Source organism: Ranitomeya variabilis, chromosome 2 (assembly GCF_051348905.1).
Source record: "Ranitomeya variabilis isolate aRanVar5 chromosome 2, aRanVar5.hap1, whole genome shotgun sequence".
NCBI lineage: Eukaryota > Metazoa > Chordata > Amphibia > Anura > Dendrobatidae > Ranitomeya > Ranitomeya variabilis.
In genome coordinates, this window is record NC_135233.1 from 43,001,418 (window position 1) to 43,020,254 (window position 18,837).

An 18,837-nucleotide genomic window follows, 5' to 3' on the forward strand; every position below is an offset into this window, starting at 1 on the left:
ATAACTATAATAATACCTTAAATGTGAAAAGGAACCATCAGCTCAGCTGTCCAGGTGCACGGTAAAATAGTCCAAACGTTAGCCGGCATTCATATCTTCTTAAAGTAATTGCTTTATTGACCCAGTAGTATAAAAGGCGCAAAAAACAGTTGAACACAACAGCACCAAAATTAAAAAGGCAGAAAAAAAATCTGCTGCACTCCCAGGCAACATGTTTCGGACCTGCATCGTCCTTTGTCATGGATTGATAAAAGTACCAGGTAGGTGTGAAACATGTTGCCTGAGAGCGCAGCAGATATTTCCTTTCTGCCTTTTTAATTTTGGTGCTGTTGCGTTCAACCGTTGTTTGTGCCTTTTATACTATTGGATCAATACAGCAATTATTTTCGGAAGCTGTGAGTGTCGTCTATCGTTTGGACTGTTGCTATAATAAAACCTTAAATATAATGCTCAAGTCTAAATACCGTCATTGTACTACCCTTTTTGTCTTTGTACTCCTTGAATGGCTAGTTACCGCCTTTTTTTCATGTGAATACCATTTTCACCCTTTAAAGAGAATGTGTCATCAGAAAACCATCCATTGGTTAAATCGAGTTTTTTTTAGCATTTGATATTTTATCTTACTTTTTACGTTTTGCAATTTTTATTTTAAAATAACCTGAAATCTTGCAGTTTTTACTCTATAGCGAATGTTAGTTCGATACTGCCTGTTCTGTAGTGATCACTTTTCAGCAGACGTCACTATCATCGCAGACAGGATTACAGTGATTGGTAACACCTATGAATAGATCACACAGGATCCTCCATTCACAATCGGTGATGGTTGTAGCTCACAGACTGTTTATTGCTCCCTATGGTCCATGTGACCAAGAATGCTGCTATCGCAATCCATATATCATTCACATGACCGCTGCGGACCATCACAATCTTCAAAGATAACGTTAGCAGGTATGGCATATGACCTATGCCAGTGATTGGCTGCAGCTGTCACATGAATGGTCAAAGGGATGTGATCGCTGTAGGAAGAGCAGTAGATCAAAGAGGTGAGTATAGTTGTATTTTTTTTCTTTTCTACTCTTGGCCATTTTTTTCCATAATGGGGCTGGTGCTTAATAATAATACATTGATAAGCAATTGCTCTTGGTTTTTGCAGATGGATGGATTTTCTACACGATTGCTGCGCTATTCAATATCGTCCCTTTCAGAAGAATCTAAGTCCTTTCCATTTGGAGATCTTTCACCATTGTAACTAGAAGAATTGCTTCTTCCAACTAAATGGGCGCTCTTAATACCTAACTGCACACTTATTTTCTGCCCATCTCTCAGGGACCTTATTCTACATGGGCAGGGCTCCTACCAGATCTGGTCACTGTGATCACTATGGAAGAGCAGCAGATGTACAAGATGCCGCTCGGATCCCGCCGTAGCGATAGTTTCTACTATCAGCAAATGCAGCATCAGGCAAACAGCTATGACTCTCTGGACATGAACGCTTCCGAGTCGTCTTCATCTTCTCCTCACTTATCCCAAGATTCGCGAGACATCACGATAAATCCTGTAGCTAAAAATACCGGACAGGTCGAGGCATCCAGAAGTTGGACGAATATAGGCAATCACACTCAGGGGGAGAATAATAATAATTGCTATGACCAAAGCTTACGATGGAACTCGCAGGTACAAACCGATCCCGCATCTGGCGCTTACCAGATGTCTTACTATCCCGAACTTGATAATCGGCCAAAAGTGACCAGCAGAGCTTTACATAAACTGGATTCCTTCACGCAGGTATTTTCTAGACAGAACTTAAGAATCCACGCCATGGCTCAGGGTTTACCCGAACAGTCGCTAGCGGACTGTGACAGTACTCTCAGGCAGCTGCTGTCTGTCAAATCAACTGGCGAGCAGCAAGTGCAACCTGCCACTATGGACAGGTATCCTCAGGTCTCTCAGCAGATGCATCAAAGCCTACCAAACCAAGAGCAAAAGCATCACCTGCCGCCCGTGCAGCAATCCCAGTCGCATTTTTACTATGATTACTTCCAGATGCAGCCGGATCCTTTAATGCAGCAAGGGCAGCAGTATGGACAGCAAATGCAGTCGAATCAATCTGTGCAGCAAACGCGATATTACATGCAGAATCATCAGCCAGAACAGCATCGACTCTTACATCAGGCAGTAGAGCAGCAGGGCCCATTTTCCGGTCAGTCGTCGGATTTCTACCAAATTCAGTCAACAGGGCAAGAAATGCATCAGAACGTTTCGCAATCACATCTCCATCAAGTGCAACAGCAACATCAACCAGCGTTTCGCAGCTCCAAAGTCGAACATTACACCGAAAATCAGCCCCATGATTTGCAGCTGATTCAGCTGGGATCGGTGCCGCCGTATATGTTTCAGACCGCTTCAACAGTCAGGAATTCTTATAAATCTAATGCGCCCCCGCAGCTGGCTCTTCATCAGGATCTCAGCCTTCAAAAGCCACATAAAAATGAATCTCAGCCGCAGGTTCTCATGGACAGATCTGTGGGGCTAGCAAATACAGACAACCTAAATAGCTATAGCCAGGAGAATTTGGGAATCTTGGCGGACATTGCCCCACAACGACATGCTTTAACACAGGATGCCTCCTACTTGCTTAATAGTCAAAGTGCACTTCATTCTCCGAGTACGGTGTGGCCACAGGTACAGTTCTTATTAATTTAGTGATGTCGTTAGCATATTATTGCAATTATCTTACAGATTATATATTGTTTAGCTTGCAAAGACGAAGACCAATAGTATGGTAAATGCCAACCCAAAGATGGGGCATCGATCACCCATCTGATGTAGAATGGAGCCTCCCAACTATGCCCTGACGATCTCTATTCGAGCAGTTGGCATCTCAACTCTTGAGCCTTATGTTTTAGGAGAGCGTTGTCTGGCAGCAGCTTGGTCATGTGTATAGGGAACTTTGGCCGACAACTATCTCATGCTTGTGGCCAGCTTTACAGCGGCCTCTGCATTTGTCATATCTCAAAGCCTATTGGAATCTGCCAGATGTAGGGTCTGATAGGGAGCCTGTGATATAGCACGGACAGCCGGTGATAATACACTACGGTCGGTCGTGGTCAAAAGTTTGGTTTTCAAAAATGTTGGCTGCTTCAGTGGTTTTTGATCTTTGTACTTCAGTAACATCTGACTATATTATGAGAATTTTATTTTTTTTACACTTTTAATGATAAATACATCAAGTTTATGTAAAGACTCAATATTTCCAGTGTTGACCAGTATTTTCCAAGACCTCTGCCTTTCATGCGGCAGCTGGATATCAGATTATTATTATCATTTATTATTATAGCGCCTTTTATTCCATGGTGCTTTACATGTGAGGAGGAGTATGCATAATAAAAACAAGTACAATAATCTTAAACAATACAGGTCACAACTGGCACAGGAGGAGAGAGGACCCTGCCCGCGGGTGAGAATACAGTAGGTGAGGGTAGAGGGTGAGGGTAGAGCTGGTCGTGCAGCAGTTTGGTCGATCGGTGGTTACTGCAGGTTGTAGGCTTGTCGGAAGAGGTGGGTCTTCAGGTTCCTTTTGAAGGTTTCGATGGTAGGCGAGAGTTTGATATGTTGTGGTGGAGAGTTCCAGAGTAGGGGCGATACGCGAGAGAAATCTTGTATGCGATTGTGGGAAGAGGAGATAAGAGGGGAGTAGAGAAGGAGATCTTGTGAGGATCGGAGATTGCGTGCAGGTAAGTACCGGGAGATGAGGTCACAGATGTATATAGGAGACAGGATGTGGATGCTTTGTATGTCATGGTTAGGGTTTTGTACTGGAGTCTCTGGGTAATGGGGAGCCAGGGAAGGGATTGACAGAGGGGAGAGGCCAGGTAATTGTTTGGGGACAGGTGGATTAGTCGGGCAGCAGAGTTTAGAATAGATTGGAGGGGTGCGAGAGTGTTAGAGGGGAGGCCACAGAGCAAGAGGTTACAGTAGTCGAGGCAAGAGATGATGAGGGCATGGACTAGGGTTTTTGCAGATTCTTGGTTTAGGAATGTAGGGATCCGTGGCAGGAAGTGGAAAGAGCTTGGATATGTGGTTTGAAGGAGAGATCAGTGTCAAGGATTACCCCGAGACAGCGAGCTTGTTGGACTGGGGAGAGTGGGCAGCCGTTTACTGTAATGGATAGGTTTGTTGGGGGGGTCGCGTGAGATGGGGGAAAGACAATGAATTCTGTTTTGTCCATGTTAAATTTTAGAAATCTAGCGGAGAAGAAGGATGAAATAGTGGATAGACATTGAGGGATTCTGGTTAGTAGGGTGGTGATATCTGGTCCAGAGATGTAGATCTGCGTGTCGTCAGCATAGAGATGATACTGAAAACCGTGAGATTCTATGAGCTGTCCCAGGCCAAAGGTGTAAATGGAGAAGAGCAAGGGCCCTAGAACTGAACCTTGCGGGACTCCGACAGATAGGGTCGAGGTGAGGAGGTGGTGTGTGAGTGGGAGACGCTGAATGTCCGGTTTGTTAGGTATGACGAGATCCAGGATAGGGCCAAGTCTGTGATGCCAAGGGATGAGAGGGTCTGTAGCAATAGGGAATGGTCCACTGTGTCAAAGGCAGAGGACAGGTCCAGGAGGAGGAGGACAGAATAGTGTTGCATACTCTTGGCAGTTAATAGGTCATTGGTGACCTTAGGTAGGGCAGTTTCAGTGGAGTGGTGTGACCGGAAGCCAGATTGTAAGCGGTCGAAGAGGGAGCAGGAAGAGAGATGGGAGGACAGTTCAAGATGGATGTGTTGTTCCAGTAGTTTTGAGGCATAGGGGAGAAGTGATATAGGGCGATAGCTAGATACAGAGGATGGGTCAAGAGAGGGATTTTTGAGGATAGGTGTGATTGAGGCATGTTTAAAGCTTGAGGGGAAAACACCAGTTGTTAGTGTTAGGTTGAAGAGATGGGTTAGGGTTGGGATGAAGACTGTGGCGAGGTTTGGGATGAAGTGGGATGGGAACGGGGCAAGTGCACATGTGGTGAGATGCAATCTTGAGAGTAGAGTGGAGAGTCGATCTTCTGTAATGGTGGAGAAGTTGGTTTTGGAGGTGGAGGGCTGGGCAGTTGGGAGGAAGGGCTCTGGGGGTTGTTGACTAATATTGTCTCTGATGTTATCAATCTTCTGCTTGAAAAATGAGGCAAAGTCTTCAGCTGAGATAAGTGGGGAGGGAGGAGGTGCTGGGGGCGGAGGAGAGAATTGAAGGTGTTGAATAACTGTTTAGGGTTGTGAGACAGGGAGGATATGAGAGATGAGAAGTAGGTTTGTTTCGCTGTGGCGAGTGTGGTCTTGAAAGTAGTGAGATTCTGGGCCAAATCCTGACTGATGACCACTATTCTTGTCTCATTAGTGCTTGGAGTTTAGAACAATTTATGTGTTTATATTTGTCCTCCTGCCTTTTGAGGATTGACCACAGGTTTTCAATGGGATCTAGGGAGGAGTATCCTGGCCATGGAACTGACTTTTCAATTTTTTGTTCTTCGAGCCACTTAGCTATCACTTTTACCTTCTGACAAGGTCTCCATCATGCTGGAAAAAGCATTGTTCATCAGCGAATTGCTCTAGGATCGTTGACAGAAGTTGCTCTTGGAGGAGATTTAGTTTCCATTCTTTATTCATGGCAGAGTTGTTAGACGAAATTGTGAGTGAGCCCCCTCCATGGATGAAAAGCCCCCACACATGAATGGTCTCAGGATGCTTTACAGTTGGCAGACACAGGACTCATGGAAGCATTCATGTTTTTTTCTCTGGACAATTATTCTTCCAGATGTCCCAAACAGTCTGTAGAGGGGCTTCATTAGAGAAAATAACTTTACCCCGGTCCTCTGCAGTCCAATCCCTGTACTTCCTGAAAGGTTATTTTCTCTTATGAAGCCCACTTTAGATTGTTTGGGACATCTGGAAGAATTCCAGCATGATGGAAATCATGTCACAAGGTAAAAGATAACTAAGTGGCTCGGTAAACAAAACATTGACATTTCGGGTCCATGGTCAGGAAACTCCCCTGATCTCAATATCATTGAGAACCTGTGGTCAGTCCTTAATATGTGGGAGGACAAGTAAAAATACAGAAATTGTGACAAACTCCAAGCGCTGATTATGCAAGAATGGGCTGTCACCATTCAGGATTTGGCCCAACAGCTGATACCCAGCTACCTGGTTCGAAGGGCAGAAGTCTGGAAAAATTAAGCTCAACACTAAATTGTTACGATTCCATCTATCAATGTGTCTGGATTCAGTGAATGACAGTTTTGCTGTGCAATCTAGGATAGGGGTATGCTGAGCTGTCAGTATGGCTATTGACAGCTTGAATGCTGGGGCGTGCAGAACTGTCAGTGTCCGGAGTGACAGTTTAGCCCATCCCATCAGGACCAGGGTGTTCCAGGACTTCATCCATGTGTCTCTTGTTTAAAGTAATTACCTGGCTATTTAGCTGGCTCTCTGCCTTAGATTGCTGCCAATTGTAGCTTTTCTCAAGTCGTGTGTATGCTCTGTTCTTCTATTCTAATCTTTACTTCTCAACCTTGGATTTGCCTTGACCATCCCTTTGCCTAGCCCTTTTGTTGGGATCCGCTACCTTCTTAGAATTATGACTCTGAACTGTGACTGTCAATGCTGTACCCTCCTGGCTTTTGACCTCGAACCTCTTGACTACCCAGCCTCACGGCTTCTTCGTGAGTAGTGACTAGCATCACCTAAATATTGAGTCTTGGCATAAACTTAATATATTTGTCAATAAAAGCTTAAAAACCTGTGAAATATTTCTCATTGTATTTTAGTAACCGTCAAACATCCAACTAAAACACTGAAGCAGCAAACTTTGTATAAACACAAATTTGTGAATTTCTGTCAGTCTCAAAACTTTTATCTGTGACTGTGCTATATTTAAGTAATAAAGTATACTATCTATGCAGTCAAGAGATCAAATGTTCAGGTCCCTTTGTGGGACCGATATGCAAAAAATTGCCTTCAATTGTTTGAAAATGTAAAAACAAATTAACAAAATGTACCTATAAAAATGGTTTTGTTTGGGAAAAACAACAAACTTCCCTGACCATATATGACTGATATAACATATTTCATGACAATAGGAATTGACTAGGATAGGGATTTATATTGTATTTTATAGTGGAAAGGTTAGGCCACTAGTTTGTTAGAAGGGTGTCAACTTGGTGAAATGGTGTCCTTCTGCTAGGATCTATAGGATCTATTGTATAAAACTGATAGCCAATGTCATTTTTACCTGCAGTGCCTCCGCAGGACATAAGAAGTATTACACCGTCCCTATTGAAACTGTCTGTTTGGTATAGTTGATCAGCTAAGCTACGGTACCAGACACAGCCCATGGACGAGAGTGTTGCTGTTTTTTTTTGTTTGTTTGTTTTTTTTTAAATAATGAGGAATAAGTATTGTTATTTTACGTTGCATCCTATCATGAATACATTCTCTCGGACTATGCCATCACTGTACATAAATGCTTTTATTACTTTTTTTTTTGTAGCATGTGTCCGATGGGAAAGTCCAGACCATTTCTCCAGCCAGCAGGTACATTCAAAGCACCAAACCTGGATTTTGGGGTCCTTGATTCATATATGTAAATAATGTAAATGGAACGTACACATGATATAGGTTTAGCACTGGGCCCAATCCTGTATATGATCATATTATAACAGGTCCCCATCTGCCATTTCTAATGCCGGTTTCTTAATATTTGACTGATGGACCTTTGCTCCCCCCAACAGTTAGGCTCATGTATCATAAGGCTCATATATAAAATATATGGTAAAATATGGATGTGGTCATCATACCTATCAAAAGTGCCATTTTGCACACATCCCCAAAAAAACCAACTTTCTGATTATTTAATTTTTTTTTTTAATATTGGAAAATAAACTAGCAAGTTCTTCCTGGATGAATCTAAAAGCCGACTCACATGCTCCATATGCTTCAAGGAGTTCAGAAGCCTTCCGGCCCTGAATGGCCACCTGAGGTCACACGGAGGGGTGCGAACCACAGTGGCCCTGAAACAGGTAAGATTATGTTGTGTATGTAGCATCTACTGCATGTCTCGCTTCTGTTGGACTAACGAGCTCACTAATATTTTTCCTAGTTCTAAAAATTTTTTTTGTCTGCCATCGGATGAGGCTGCTGATAGTGCTTGCCGTCCTGTGCTTTGCTTTCTGTAAGCTTGCAAATACAGTAGTGTGCAAAAGTTTTAGGCAGGCGTGGAAAAAAATGCTGGAAAGTAAGAATGAATCCCAAAATGAAAAAAAATAGTTTAATGTTTTAACAAAATGCAAAGTGAATGAAAAAAAGAGAAAACTAAATGAAATAAATGTTTGGTGTGACCGCCCTCCTCTGTCAAAACCGCAACACTTCTGATTGGCCCCAAATTTATTCTGAAGCATAAGTGACACCAAACGTACAGCCAATGTCATTAAAGGGGTTGTCCGGTCCAAATTGATAAGTCTGCAGTCATTCTGTGTGACATCAGGCTTATGAATCCCCCCGGCGCACGCACTTCGGGTTCTGAGGTGGGACCAGTGGGTATATATGAGTTATACATGCTCGCGGCCTCCCTCTCCCCATACAATTGTATTGAGCCAAGGCCACACTCCGACTAGTGACTGGACCAGTGGGTATATATGAGTTATACATGCTCGCGGCCTCCCTCTCCCCATACAATTGTATTGAGCCAAGGCCACACTCCGACTAGTGACTGGACCGGTGGGTATATATGAGTTATACATGCTCGCGGCCTCCCTCTCCCCATACAATTGTATTGAGCCAAGGCCACACTCCGACTAGTGACTCAGCCCTCTAGTGTATGGAGAGCGAGGCCGGGAGTATGTATAATACATACCCTCTGGTCACAGTGCGTGTGCTGGGGGGATCCATAACCCTGCAGTCACAAAAAGGGACTTCTGACTTATCCATTTGGACCGGAAAACCCGTTTAAGAACTCACTAGAGCATAAAGATGAACAAGAATGAGTTTGGCCTTGAGACATCCGGGGGTTATCAATATGCACAAGTTCGACATGCCTTTGTGGCTCAGAATAAGGGGGATTGCCTCAAAGTGACTTAGTATTGGAATATATCTGCGGAGTGGGGACATCGAGGGGTGTTATCTCTTCCCTATACTTACTTACTCCATACTTATTGGGATATCCGTTGGGGGCGAGGGCTAAATGGGAGAGTTGGGTCGCTTGGAGGATGAAACAAGGGAATCTGGAGACAGCTCTCCAGCGACCACACAACGATGAAACAGCGACGCTGCAGCGTCACTTAATGTGACGGTACCTTTAGAATGGGTGCCGAAGCTATCAATGAATGAGCCGTATAGGCTTTCTCAGCTTTATGTTATACACAGAGTATATAGGTCTCCGGATGTCCTATACAGAGCTGGGTTGAGATCCGACTCGGAATGCCCTAGGTGTAGGAATGATAATGCTGGAATGTTCCACATGCTTTGGTCGTGTCCAAGGTTGACTGTTTTTTGGTTAGTGGTTCTCAGCCGGATAGAAGGGGCGTACAGATGTATAATTCCAAGGGAACCAGTGGTGTGCATGCTGGGATATGTGGATAAGATAACTGTAGATAACAAGTTGAAAATAGCAATCGCTAGACTGTTATACATGGCTCGGAAGGTCATAGCCAGAAATTGGATGAAAGAGGAGCCTCCCTCGAGGGGAGAATACATCAAGTATGTGGGGAAGGTCATAGCCTTAGAAAAGGGAGTATATCAGAAAAGAGGGAAAATGGCCTTGTATGACAAATTGTGGACGCCTTGGTTGGAATTGGGTTAGGAGATTAAGGAAAAATAGGCCCGAGGAGGTTTCGCCTATAAAATAATGGTCTATAGATTCATAGTGAAGGACATCATATTATACTAAAGTATATACATGTTAAAAGAAGGACGTGAGCTGTCTACGTGGGAAGGGGGGAGGGATGGGTAAAGGGGGGGTTAATGCTGGGGGGAGAATTGAAAAACACATGTATTATTGTTAAATGTTTTATTGCATTTTATAATCAATAAAAACTGTTTGAATTAAAAAAAAAAAAAAAGATGAACAAGAAGTGCTTGAAGTAATGATGCTGCCCTGATGTCACACCATCCACTCTGTCTGGAATTACTTGACACATGGATATACATAAGACGATCTGTGGTTAGTTTTCCAAGATGTTTGGTGAGTTTCTTCAAAAACTGTGTGCAAGTGTACCTTGAAGAATTTGGATTTAGATTTCTATTTTGTTCCTACACTTTGCATGTTATTAACTGATAAAAAAATAAACCCTTAACACTTCTATTTTGGGTGGATTCTTACTTTGCAGCATTTTTTTCCACAACTGCCTAAATCTTGTTAATTGTACTCTTAGCTACTAGTTACCATCCAGTCAAGAATTGTCTTATTCCCGTATACCCAGGTATTTCTAGAAATGTTTGCAATGAAGACATTTCTAGATGAACATCTAATGACGTGACCTCGGCAGTGATAATGATACAGTACCGATTGGTGGGAGCACCCCCCAGAGAAACCACTATTATGATAAAGTGCAGCCGAGTAATAATCCTATGGACCAAATCAATGTGGGTTCCAGTTTCAGGACCTCCATTAATCAGCGCTTTTAGTTTAAAAGAAAAACAAACAAAAAACTTGTAGGCAAAAAAACTTTGTATCAAATAGTAGGAAAGCGTCCCGTCTCTTGTCTTCACAACTTTCATTGGGACTTGTGTTAGACTTCATTTAAATGTTTCTGTTCTGGCTGTAACAATCTAAATTTCCTATCAGTTTGTCTTTGGGGTGTGGGAAAAAAAACCATATAGCCCGAAAAAACCAAATACACTCAAACACGGGAAAAACAGACAAACTCCATCCAGGTGTTGTCCTTAATGGGATTTGAGCCCCGAACCCCCGCGCTACGAGTCTGCAGTGTTACCTATTCACACAGAGTGTGATATAAGCCTAACTTAAAAGTGACTACAAAAGAAAGAAGTTGCAAAGTTTTTTATTTTTCCATTTTTTGCATCTATTTCTTCCTCTGGCTAGAAAACCAATCTGCACCATAAACCGTGCTCTATTATAGTGTGCTAGATTAATTGCTGGAGCTTCCATCCAAAAGGTATGGCTGCTTCCCATCATCAAATTCAGTGGCAAATTTGCGTGTGGTACAGTGTAATGACATATAGGCCGCCACTTATCCCCATAACTTTGCGGTAAAAGGTGCAGTCGACAGCGATTTTTGCAAATTGTATCTATTTTAGTAACTGCTCACTTCTGTAGACTTCTATAGGGGGAACGAAAAAGAAGTAGCACCATCTACACATTCCCCAATTCCTTATTAATACCTTGCACTTTAGGAAACAGACTTGCTGGTGTTTTGTGTTTGTGGCTTGTCGATGTTCAGTAAGCGGCTGTTTGAGGTTGATCGTGTGTACTTATCTGTGCAGGATGAAGGCCAGAAGTCACAGACTAGCGAGACGGACAACCTCACGCCCATCGTCATGCCTGTCTCTGTACCTGTAAAGCTTGTGCCATCTGACGCCAATGCTCAGCTCAGCTGCAGAGCAGATCAGCCACAGAACAATATGTCCGATGACGAAATGCCCATCTTAACCAGGATGACTTTCTCCCCGCCATCCTCTCCAAAGGCGGACCGCTCATGCACGTCTTCTGTGAGTGCTTGTCTATCTTTGCTTCCATGTGTTGCCATATTTATCTGATGTTGCTGATGGTTGGTCCAAAATCATCAAAGCTAGCTGTCTCCAAAAAAAAAAAAAAAATTTGGCTTCCCAGGTTGGAAACTGTGCAGAACAGTAGTTGTAATGTCATCTATATTTGGCTTCCAACAGCGACTGATTCATGTATGCGTCTTCATGATATTTGTCATTGCGTCTGTGCAAAACATTTATATGGTCTGAAATTCGACATTGTGGTATGCGATTGATCGGATGCACTTGGATCCATCTCTCTAAAAATTGTGATCGTTTATAACGTAGGTTTGTGTCTCAAGGTCGTAACTACCATTGCTAGAGTTATCAGCTGCCATAGGGCTCGTCTTCAAGGAAAGATTCATACTGCCCAAACCACAGGCAGCATAAAATAAAGAGCAGTTCCCATGTTACAGAGAACTACGGCCCTGTTTAATCAAGACTGGCATTTTGTGATGAAGGGTGCGTTGAATTGAGATGCGCCTGCCTGCAACTCTTAGAGAGTTTGGAGAATCTTTCTACTTGCCCTGTTCCACCGCAAGAAATATACTACAGCCGGGGTCTCAATTTAATTTCTCTGTCATTAACGCCACTTTTGTGGTGTAAATTATAATTAAATTGCCTGTCCCGCTAAGCTCTACCCTTTCTTTAAAAAGTTGGCGTAAAATATGCACACCAAAAGTTGCAAAATTTCAGTCCGTTTTATGCCAGAATTTTAGCAAAATCTATTTTATAAATCAAACTTTGTTTTACTTATGAAATGATGAGTTATTCATAGAAAACATGGTTTAAAATGGGAGATAGGTAAGGAAAGAGTCTGGATATTGGGAGAAGAGTCCACTGGGTGGTCTACGCTCGAGTAACCCTGCCCTGCTCGGCTTAATTCTTCATGTGGTTTGGGCGGCACATATCTCATGGCAGAGAACAAGTGATGAAGAAGGGAGATTCGTAAAGTCATAAGAATTTATTCTATTTCATGAAACTTCCATGAGTGGTAGGCCATCATTAAATGGGTCCCCATTCTGGTTCTCCAACGTGCCATACGGTGATGGATCTCCAAGTCAACTTATCGCTTAGGCTCAAGTCCCCACTTTTAATAATGCCACACTCTGTATTGTATTGGGCCTAGACATGATCACAGTTAAAACTAGATCTCAGGCCTATATTATGTAGTGTTCATCGTCATGATTCTCTTTTACTTATCGGAAGCAAGATTTCTAATTTTTTCACTCTTTAAGGATCATATATCTGACATATAGGGTCAGTGATAATAATAATGAGAATAGAAATGCAGAATGATGGAAGGAGGATAGTAGGGAAGAAGAAGAAACTTGAGTAGGTGCAGCACTTTACCTTCTCCCTGCTGATATCCCCTGCAGATGCAGATGTAGAGACAGATGTCAGGTCAGGGTGGGTGAAGGAGAATAAGGAATACAATGATTGATGTAAAGAGAAGAAGGACAAATAAGAGGAACTGATGAACAGAGGAAGGGTAGGCAAGAAGAAAGAACGGATAGTAGGATGAGTGAAGGAAATAAGGAATAAGATCATTGATGGAAAGAGAAAAAAAGGACTACTAAGAAGGAGAGAGAGGGGTGGAAGCAGGAAGAATGTAAAGATGGAATGATGAAGGGAGGATAAGAAAGGAGAAAAATCTTGAATGAGTTCAGCTCTTGCTGATGTCCACTGCTGTTGTAGATGGAGAGAGAGATAGATGTGATGTCAATGTAGGAGGAGTGAAGGAAAAGATGAATAAGCTGATTGATGGAGAGGGAAGAACTTAGAAGGACCAATGGCAGAATGGATTAAAGACGTGAGGATTGTAGCAAAGAAGAAGAACCTTTAATGCAGCACTTTACTTTCTCCCTGCTGATGTCTGCTTCAGACGTAGATAGCTTGATAGATCTTTTACTTCAGTATCTTGGTGACTCTAGCCATGATGATTGAGGCACAATATGATGATTCCTGCATCATTTAATCTTCAAGTGAACCCGTCAGCAGGATTTTGCTAAGTAACCTACAGACACTGTCAGGTTGACAGTGTTAAACTGATTAAAATTATATTTGGGGTGAAGAAATACGTCTTGTGGTTCTTGTGTAATCAGTGTTAGAAGTTTTCTGCTAATGATATACCCGTGCTTCGGCGCGGGACTATAGGCAGAGTCATATCTTCCTGCTCTAAGCCAGAGAAACCAAGGAGAGACTTGCCCACAGGCTGCTCTGAAGCACACACATTCTTTCTTTATGATGAGGATCATGGCACCCTGTGGGCAGGTCTCTCCTTGGTTTCTGTGGCCTAGAGCACCAAAATAAGACTATGCCTACAGTCCCACCCCGGAGCACAAGCATCTCTTTAATTGAAAACTTGTAACACAGATTATACAAGAACCACAAGATGGATTTCTTCAACCCAGGCATAATTATAATTAGTTTAACAGCAACCTGACAATGCCTGTAGTTTACTTAGCAAAATCTTGCTGACAGGTTCTCTTCAAAAGTTTACAAATACTTGTAAAATTATATTTTCTATAATTATACATAGAAGGCCATGGCAGGTCATAGTCGAACACCTCACTTTGTAGACGTCAGCAGTTTTTGCTTACTTATCTGCGTGCATAAACTTACCGTGTCATCGTGTAGATCTATTGGTTATCACAGGAAAACCACATGGCTCTCTTCAAATTACTGTAATGGAAAATGTATTATGTAACGTAACAAAACCTCAGCGTACAGTCTGTGATTCTTATACATTTACGTTTAGGAAATTATTAGAAAACTTCAAGAACCTGGCATGAAATTGGGCAAACCGGATGGAACCAAACCTCCGCAGGAGAGGAGGAAATATCGCCACAGGCCTGAACCACTATTCATCCCTCCACCTTCCTTCAGTGCAAATCCATCCCATTCAGGGGCAACGTTATACCAAAGCCAGCTCCGATCCCCTCGCCACATGGCGGATCCCTTGCTTCTGAGAACTCAGGAGCTTCCCACCTACACTCCTCCCCCTATGCTTAGCCCCATGCGACAAGGGTCAGGACTCTTCAGTAGCGTCATTATAGCAACACACAACGCTCATCTCCCACTTACCCCTCTGACTCCCACTCGAAGAGTGCTGCTCTGCAGGCCTAGTAAGTACAATACTTTTTCATTATGATGTATTTAAAGGGTTGATGACCCGACCTTAGGATTTATATTAGGTCAGTGGAGGTGCAGGGTGTCTGATATTTGTTCTAAGGACAGGTAATTGTTAGATAAATCTTGGACGATCCCTTTAAACAAGCTTTTAGTCAATTCTTCTGCGGGTAGATGAGCATGGTGTATAATGTGTAGTGCTGCGCAGCTCCCATTCGCTTCAAAAGGAGTTGACCTGTAGGACCCAAAACCGGTCAGTTTGGAGTCATGCTTTTCCCGTGCTGTACTCTACATATGGCCATAGTGGGACTTCTGGGAGTGCCAGGTGTGCTACCATCTGATATTGTGGACCTACCCTAAGGCTAGGTTGATCAGTATGCCAGACCTGGAGAATCCCAATAAAAGATCCCTATTGAAACTGAACTAGGAGGAAATCCAAACACAACCAGAGAGCAATTAAAAGAATGGTCTCTCTTCTTTGGAGGGCTCAGAGCATATATACGTTACGTGGACACCTAATTGGTTTTAATTATAAATGTGTAATACCTCATTCTCCCTGTGGGGGCACTGTAGGGAAATTGAACCCATAGATAACAGCTGATCAGTCGATCATTTCTATCAACTGTAAATCCCATCACTAACTAATCATAGAGGAACGGTTTCAACAAAAAGGCATTTTCCAAAGCAGACAAGACTCCCTGTAGGTGCGGCCTCACAATGTTCTGCTCCCAAGCAAAATCCTAACTGGCAGCCTTATCTAATAATGTATTTGCTCCTCAGACAGCATTGATGGGACCAGCGCTACACCGGGACCTGGAGAACAGACCGTTGATGTTGAACCGTAAGAAATGGCAGATACTTTTTTTTTTATATATGTTTTATGTTAAATTTCTTTTCTGGCATCACAAACAGCAAGGAACCACGGAAAAATCTTCAGTCAGTTCACAGCGCGCCCCGGGGCGTCTCTAGCACTGTCAGCCGAGAACCTGACAATAAAAGAATGAGGATGAATATTACTCACAGAAAAGGGAATTTGTGTCCACGTAGGGGGAATTTCCCAGCTTTTATGATTTAGATCCACAGATCAGCTCTATAAGAGTACCTGCGTATACAGCAAGGAACTATAAAGCCAACCTTATGAATTTATTAAATAAATATAAAAGTGATTTAAGTGCCTTTCTTTAAAAAATGATTCATTTATTTAGGGTTTTTTTTTTTTTTTCTTTTAAGGTGTTTTTTTTAAGTGTACTTAAACACATGTATTTTTACAGTTGGGTTTCATGAAAAAAAAATGTTCCACCATTTGCCTTCTGTAGCCTCTCGTGGCATTGTCTGGTTGCAGAATGAGTTGAGCATGTTCGGACATGGAGTTTGTAACAGTCTTATCATTTGTTTAAGAGTTTGTCAGCTGATTTATGACCACTTCAAAGTTCAACTCAACTTTGATGTGGTCTGCGGTCATACAATGAGGAGCAAAAGGGTAACAGTGTTTTGAACTTTTGGCTTTCAGGCTCCATATCTCACCATCCACTACTGCACGGAACGTAAAACTGCCATGATTTTATCGACAATCATCTTGGGTATCTCATACATAACTTTGACTTGAAACTATTTAGCATATGATTAGTTATGCAGATTCTTGTCGTGTCACTGCATTGTTACTGTTTTGCTCCTGAAAATCTAAATTTTAGTTTTTGTTAATTCACCTTTGGTTTCCAACACTGCCTGAATCCTTCTGGGCTTCTCTCGGTCAGATTCAAGCATGTGTCGAGCAAAATCTGATAACAGGTTCTCTTTTACACGTTCCCAGAGTTGGTGCATACTGGTTGCCTCACTTGGTTATGTATACAGCTTTTTCTTCAATTCTATCCACCAGTGTTCGATAGGGTTGAGGTCTGGGGCCTGTGGGGGAAAATTCAGCACCTTCACTTCATTGTCATTGAACCATTTTCACCAATCTTGACATATTCCTCATGTTTTTATGCAGCTGGAACACTATGTCGTCCTTTTCATACCCATAGTAATCGAGTGTACAAGGTAATTCCTCTTGTAGGATATTCACATATAGCTCAGCGTTGAGACCACCATCAATCCTGGTCAAGTATCCAATGCCTATGGCTGTGAAACAATCTGATATCATCAGACTTCCTCCTCCGAACTTGACAGTTTCTTCAATCTCTTGATCCATTAGCCCCTTTTTCCCTTGTTTCTTTCATTCCAATTTTCACCCATCAGAGCCTAGCCTATTGACTTTCATGTCATCACTCCAAATCACCCATTTCCAATCTTCTACTGTCCACTTTTCGGATTTTTTTGCAAATTCAAGACAACGCTTCTTATGACGATATTGAAGTTGAGTCTTCTTCACCTTTTTTCGGGCCACTATTCCAGAATTATGTAACGTGCATTGCATGGTGCTTACATCAATGTCTGTGATCAATTACGAAGCATACAAGCCTCCTCCACTGCCGGGTTTGTTACTCCAGAACTGATAGACCTTGGGATGAGCCGACAAAGTTATTGGTGGGTCTTTCACAACCCAGTCCGACACTGTCCAGAGATGATCAGTCCCATGTGGATAGGCACTCAACTGGTAGTACCAAGGGTTAAAAAAATCTTACCTCCCGGCTTCCAGTGTTGTCTTTTATGAGATGCCATTTTTACAGCTTTCTATTACATAAGACTGGAAACCCCGTAGGTAGCACATAATGACGGACTCAAAGGCTTTTCTTGCATTTATAGGAAAATCAATATTGGATCAAGGTTCCAGGCGGAAATTCCAGATCTTCAGCAAAGCTTGTTGCTTGAGAAGGATAAGAACGACTCAACCTTGGTTTGGAAACCTTGGCCGGACCTAGAGAGTGAAGAATTACAGCCCAGATGTAGGTGTGAGAGAACATGTGGAGTCCACACTTTATGGTCAGCACTCCGGGTTGGGTGCCTCAATTGCTCAGTGGCAATGATGAATCAGACGTCTATCCTGAGCATCAACCACAGCACTTGATATGTGATAAAGTTCTTTATTCACATGAAGAAGACATATCAGGTTTCTTAACACTGAAATAGGGTGTACAATACTTTTTCTAACTTCCTCTGCACCGCCCATAGCCTTTTAACATCATGGCTGCTCATGCACTACTCTGCAATGATATTCTAAAACGTCACTACATAGCACAGCTCTTTCAACCTTATGTTCGATTAAAAAAATAAAAACATACCCAGTCTTGAACTGGTCAAAATGCAATTAAGACTTCATTTCAGTCCGACCTTCTTCACCGTGGTATATTAAAGGGTAACATAGCATCCTCCTTACATTAGGCCATTACTTATCCGATCTGTGGGGGGGTTTGGCTCTCCTTCACTCTCTGAAGGGGCTAAGGCCCAACTGAAGTGAATGAAACAATATTGCAATACCCAGTGCAGATCTAGTACACAAAAGTGGCAGTAGTACTTGTTACGGACCCTGTAGGTAGGGATGCTGAGAGTTTAATTGATTGATTTCAAAAGGCAATGTGCAATACCTCATTTCTCCAGTAGAGGCGATGTAAGGAAATTGATCACTTACTGCCTAGCTTCTCACAGATTACATCTGATCACTGGGGGTGGGATGCTCTCATCTTGTCCAAAGCAGATAACCCCTTTAATATACAAATTAGCATATGCCTCTTTCACCACTCCAATTTACTAATTTCCAACTTGTTAGACTACTGCAACATTTGCTCCCCCAATAGATAAGTTGTACCCCAGGGTGTTGCTCACATCATAGCTTGAAAAAGAGGACCTTTCACCAATTTTTTCATGTTTAGCTGGACAGAGGATATAATAGTAGCAGCAGAGAGGAATAAAACTTTTTTTTATTATTAATTTTGCTTCTCTGTTGAGGAGATACTGTGAATCAAAGTATTTGGCACCTAATGAGTTTTTTTCTTTATTTTTTTAAGTCCATTAGACATCTATTATTAG

General features: G+C 42.4%; 1 protein-coding gene across 1 annotated transcript in view; it reads left to right on the forward strand.

Moving 5' to 3' along the window:
* TRERF1 (transcriptional regulating factor 1) overlaps positions 1-18,837 on the forward strand; it is a 191,924-nt gene that overhangs the window by 128,825 nt on the left and 44,262 nt on the right. The window contains exons 4-10 of the mRNA XM_077282342.1: positions 1,154-2,682; positions 7,532-7,575; positions 7,928-8,060; positions 11,482-11,706; positions 14,504-14,870; positions 15,655-15,715; positions 17,617-17,756. Of these exons, the coding sequence (XP_077138457.1) occupies positions 1,381-2,682; positions 7,532-7,575; positions 7,928-8,060; positions 11,482-11,706; positions 14,504-14,870; positions 15,655-15,715; positions 17,617-17,756 (2,272 nt within the window). The 5' untranslated portion in view covers positions 1,154-1,380. The remainder of the gene's footprint in view (positions 1-1,153; positions 2,683-7,531; positions 7,576-7,927; positions 8,061-11,481; positions 11,707-14,503; positions 14,871-15,654; positions 15,716-17,616; positions 17,757-18,837) is intronic.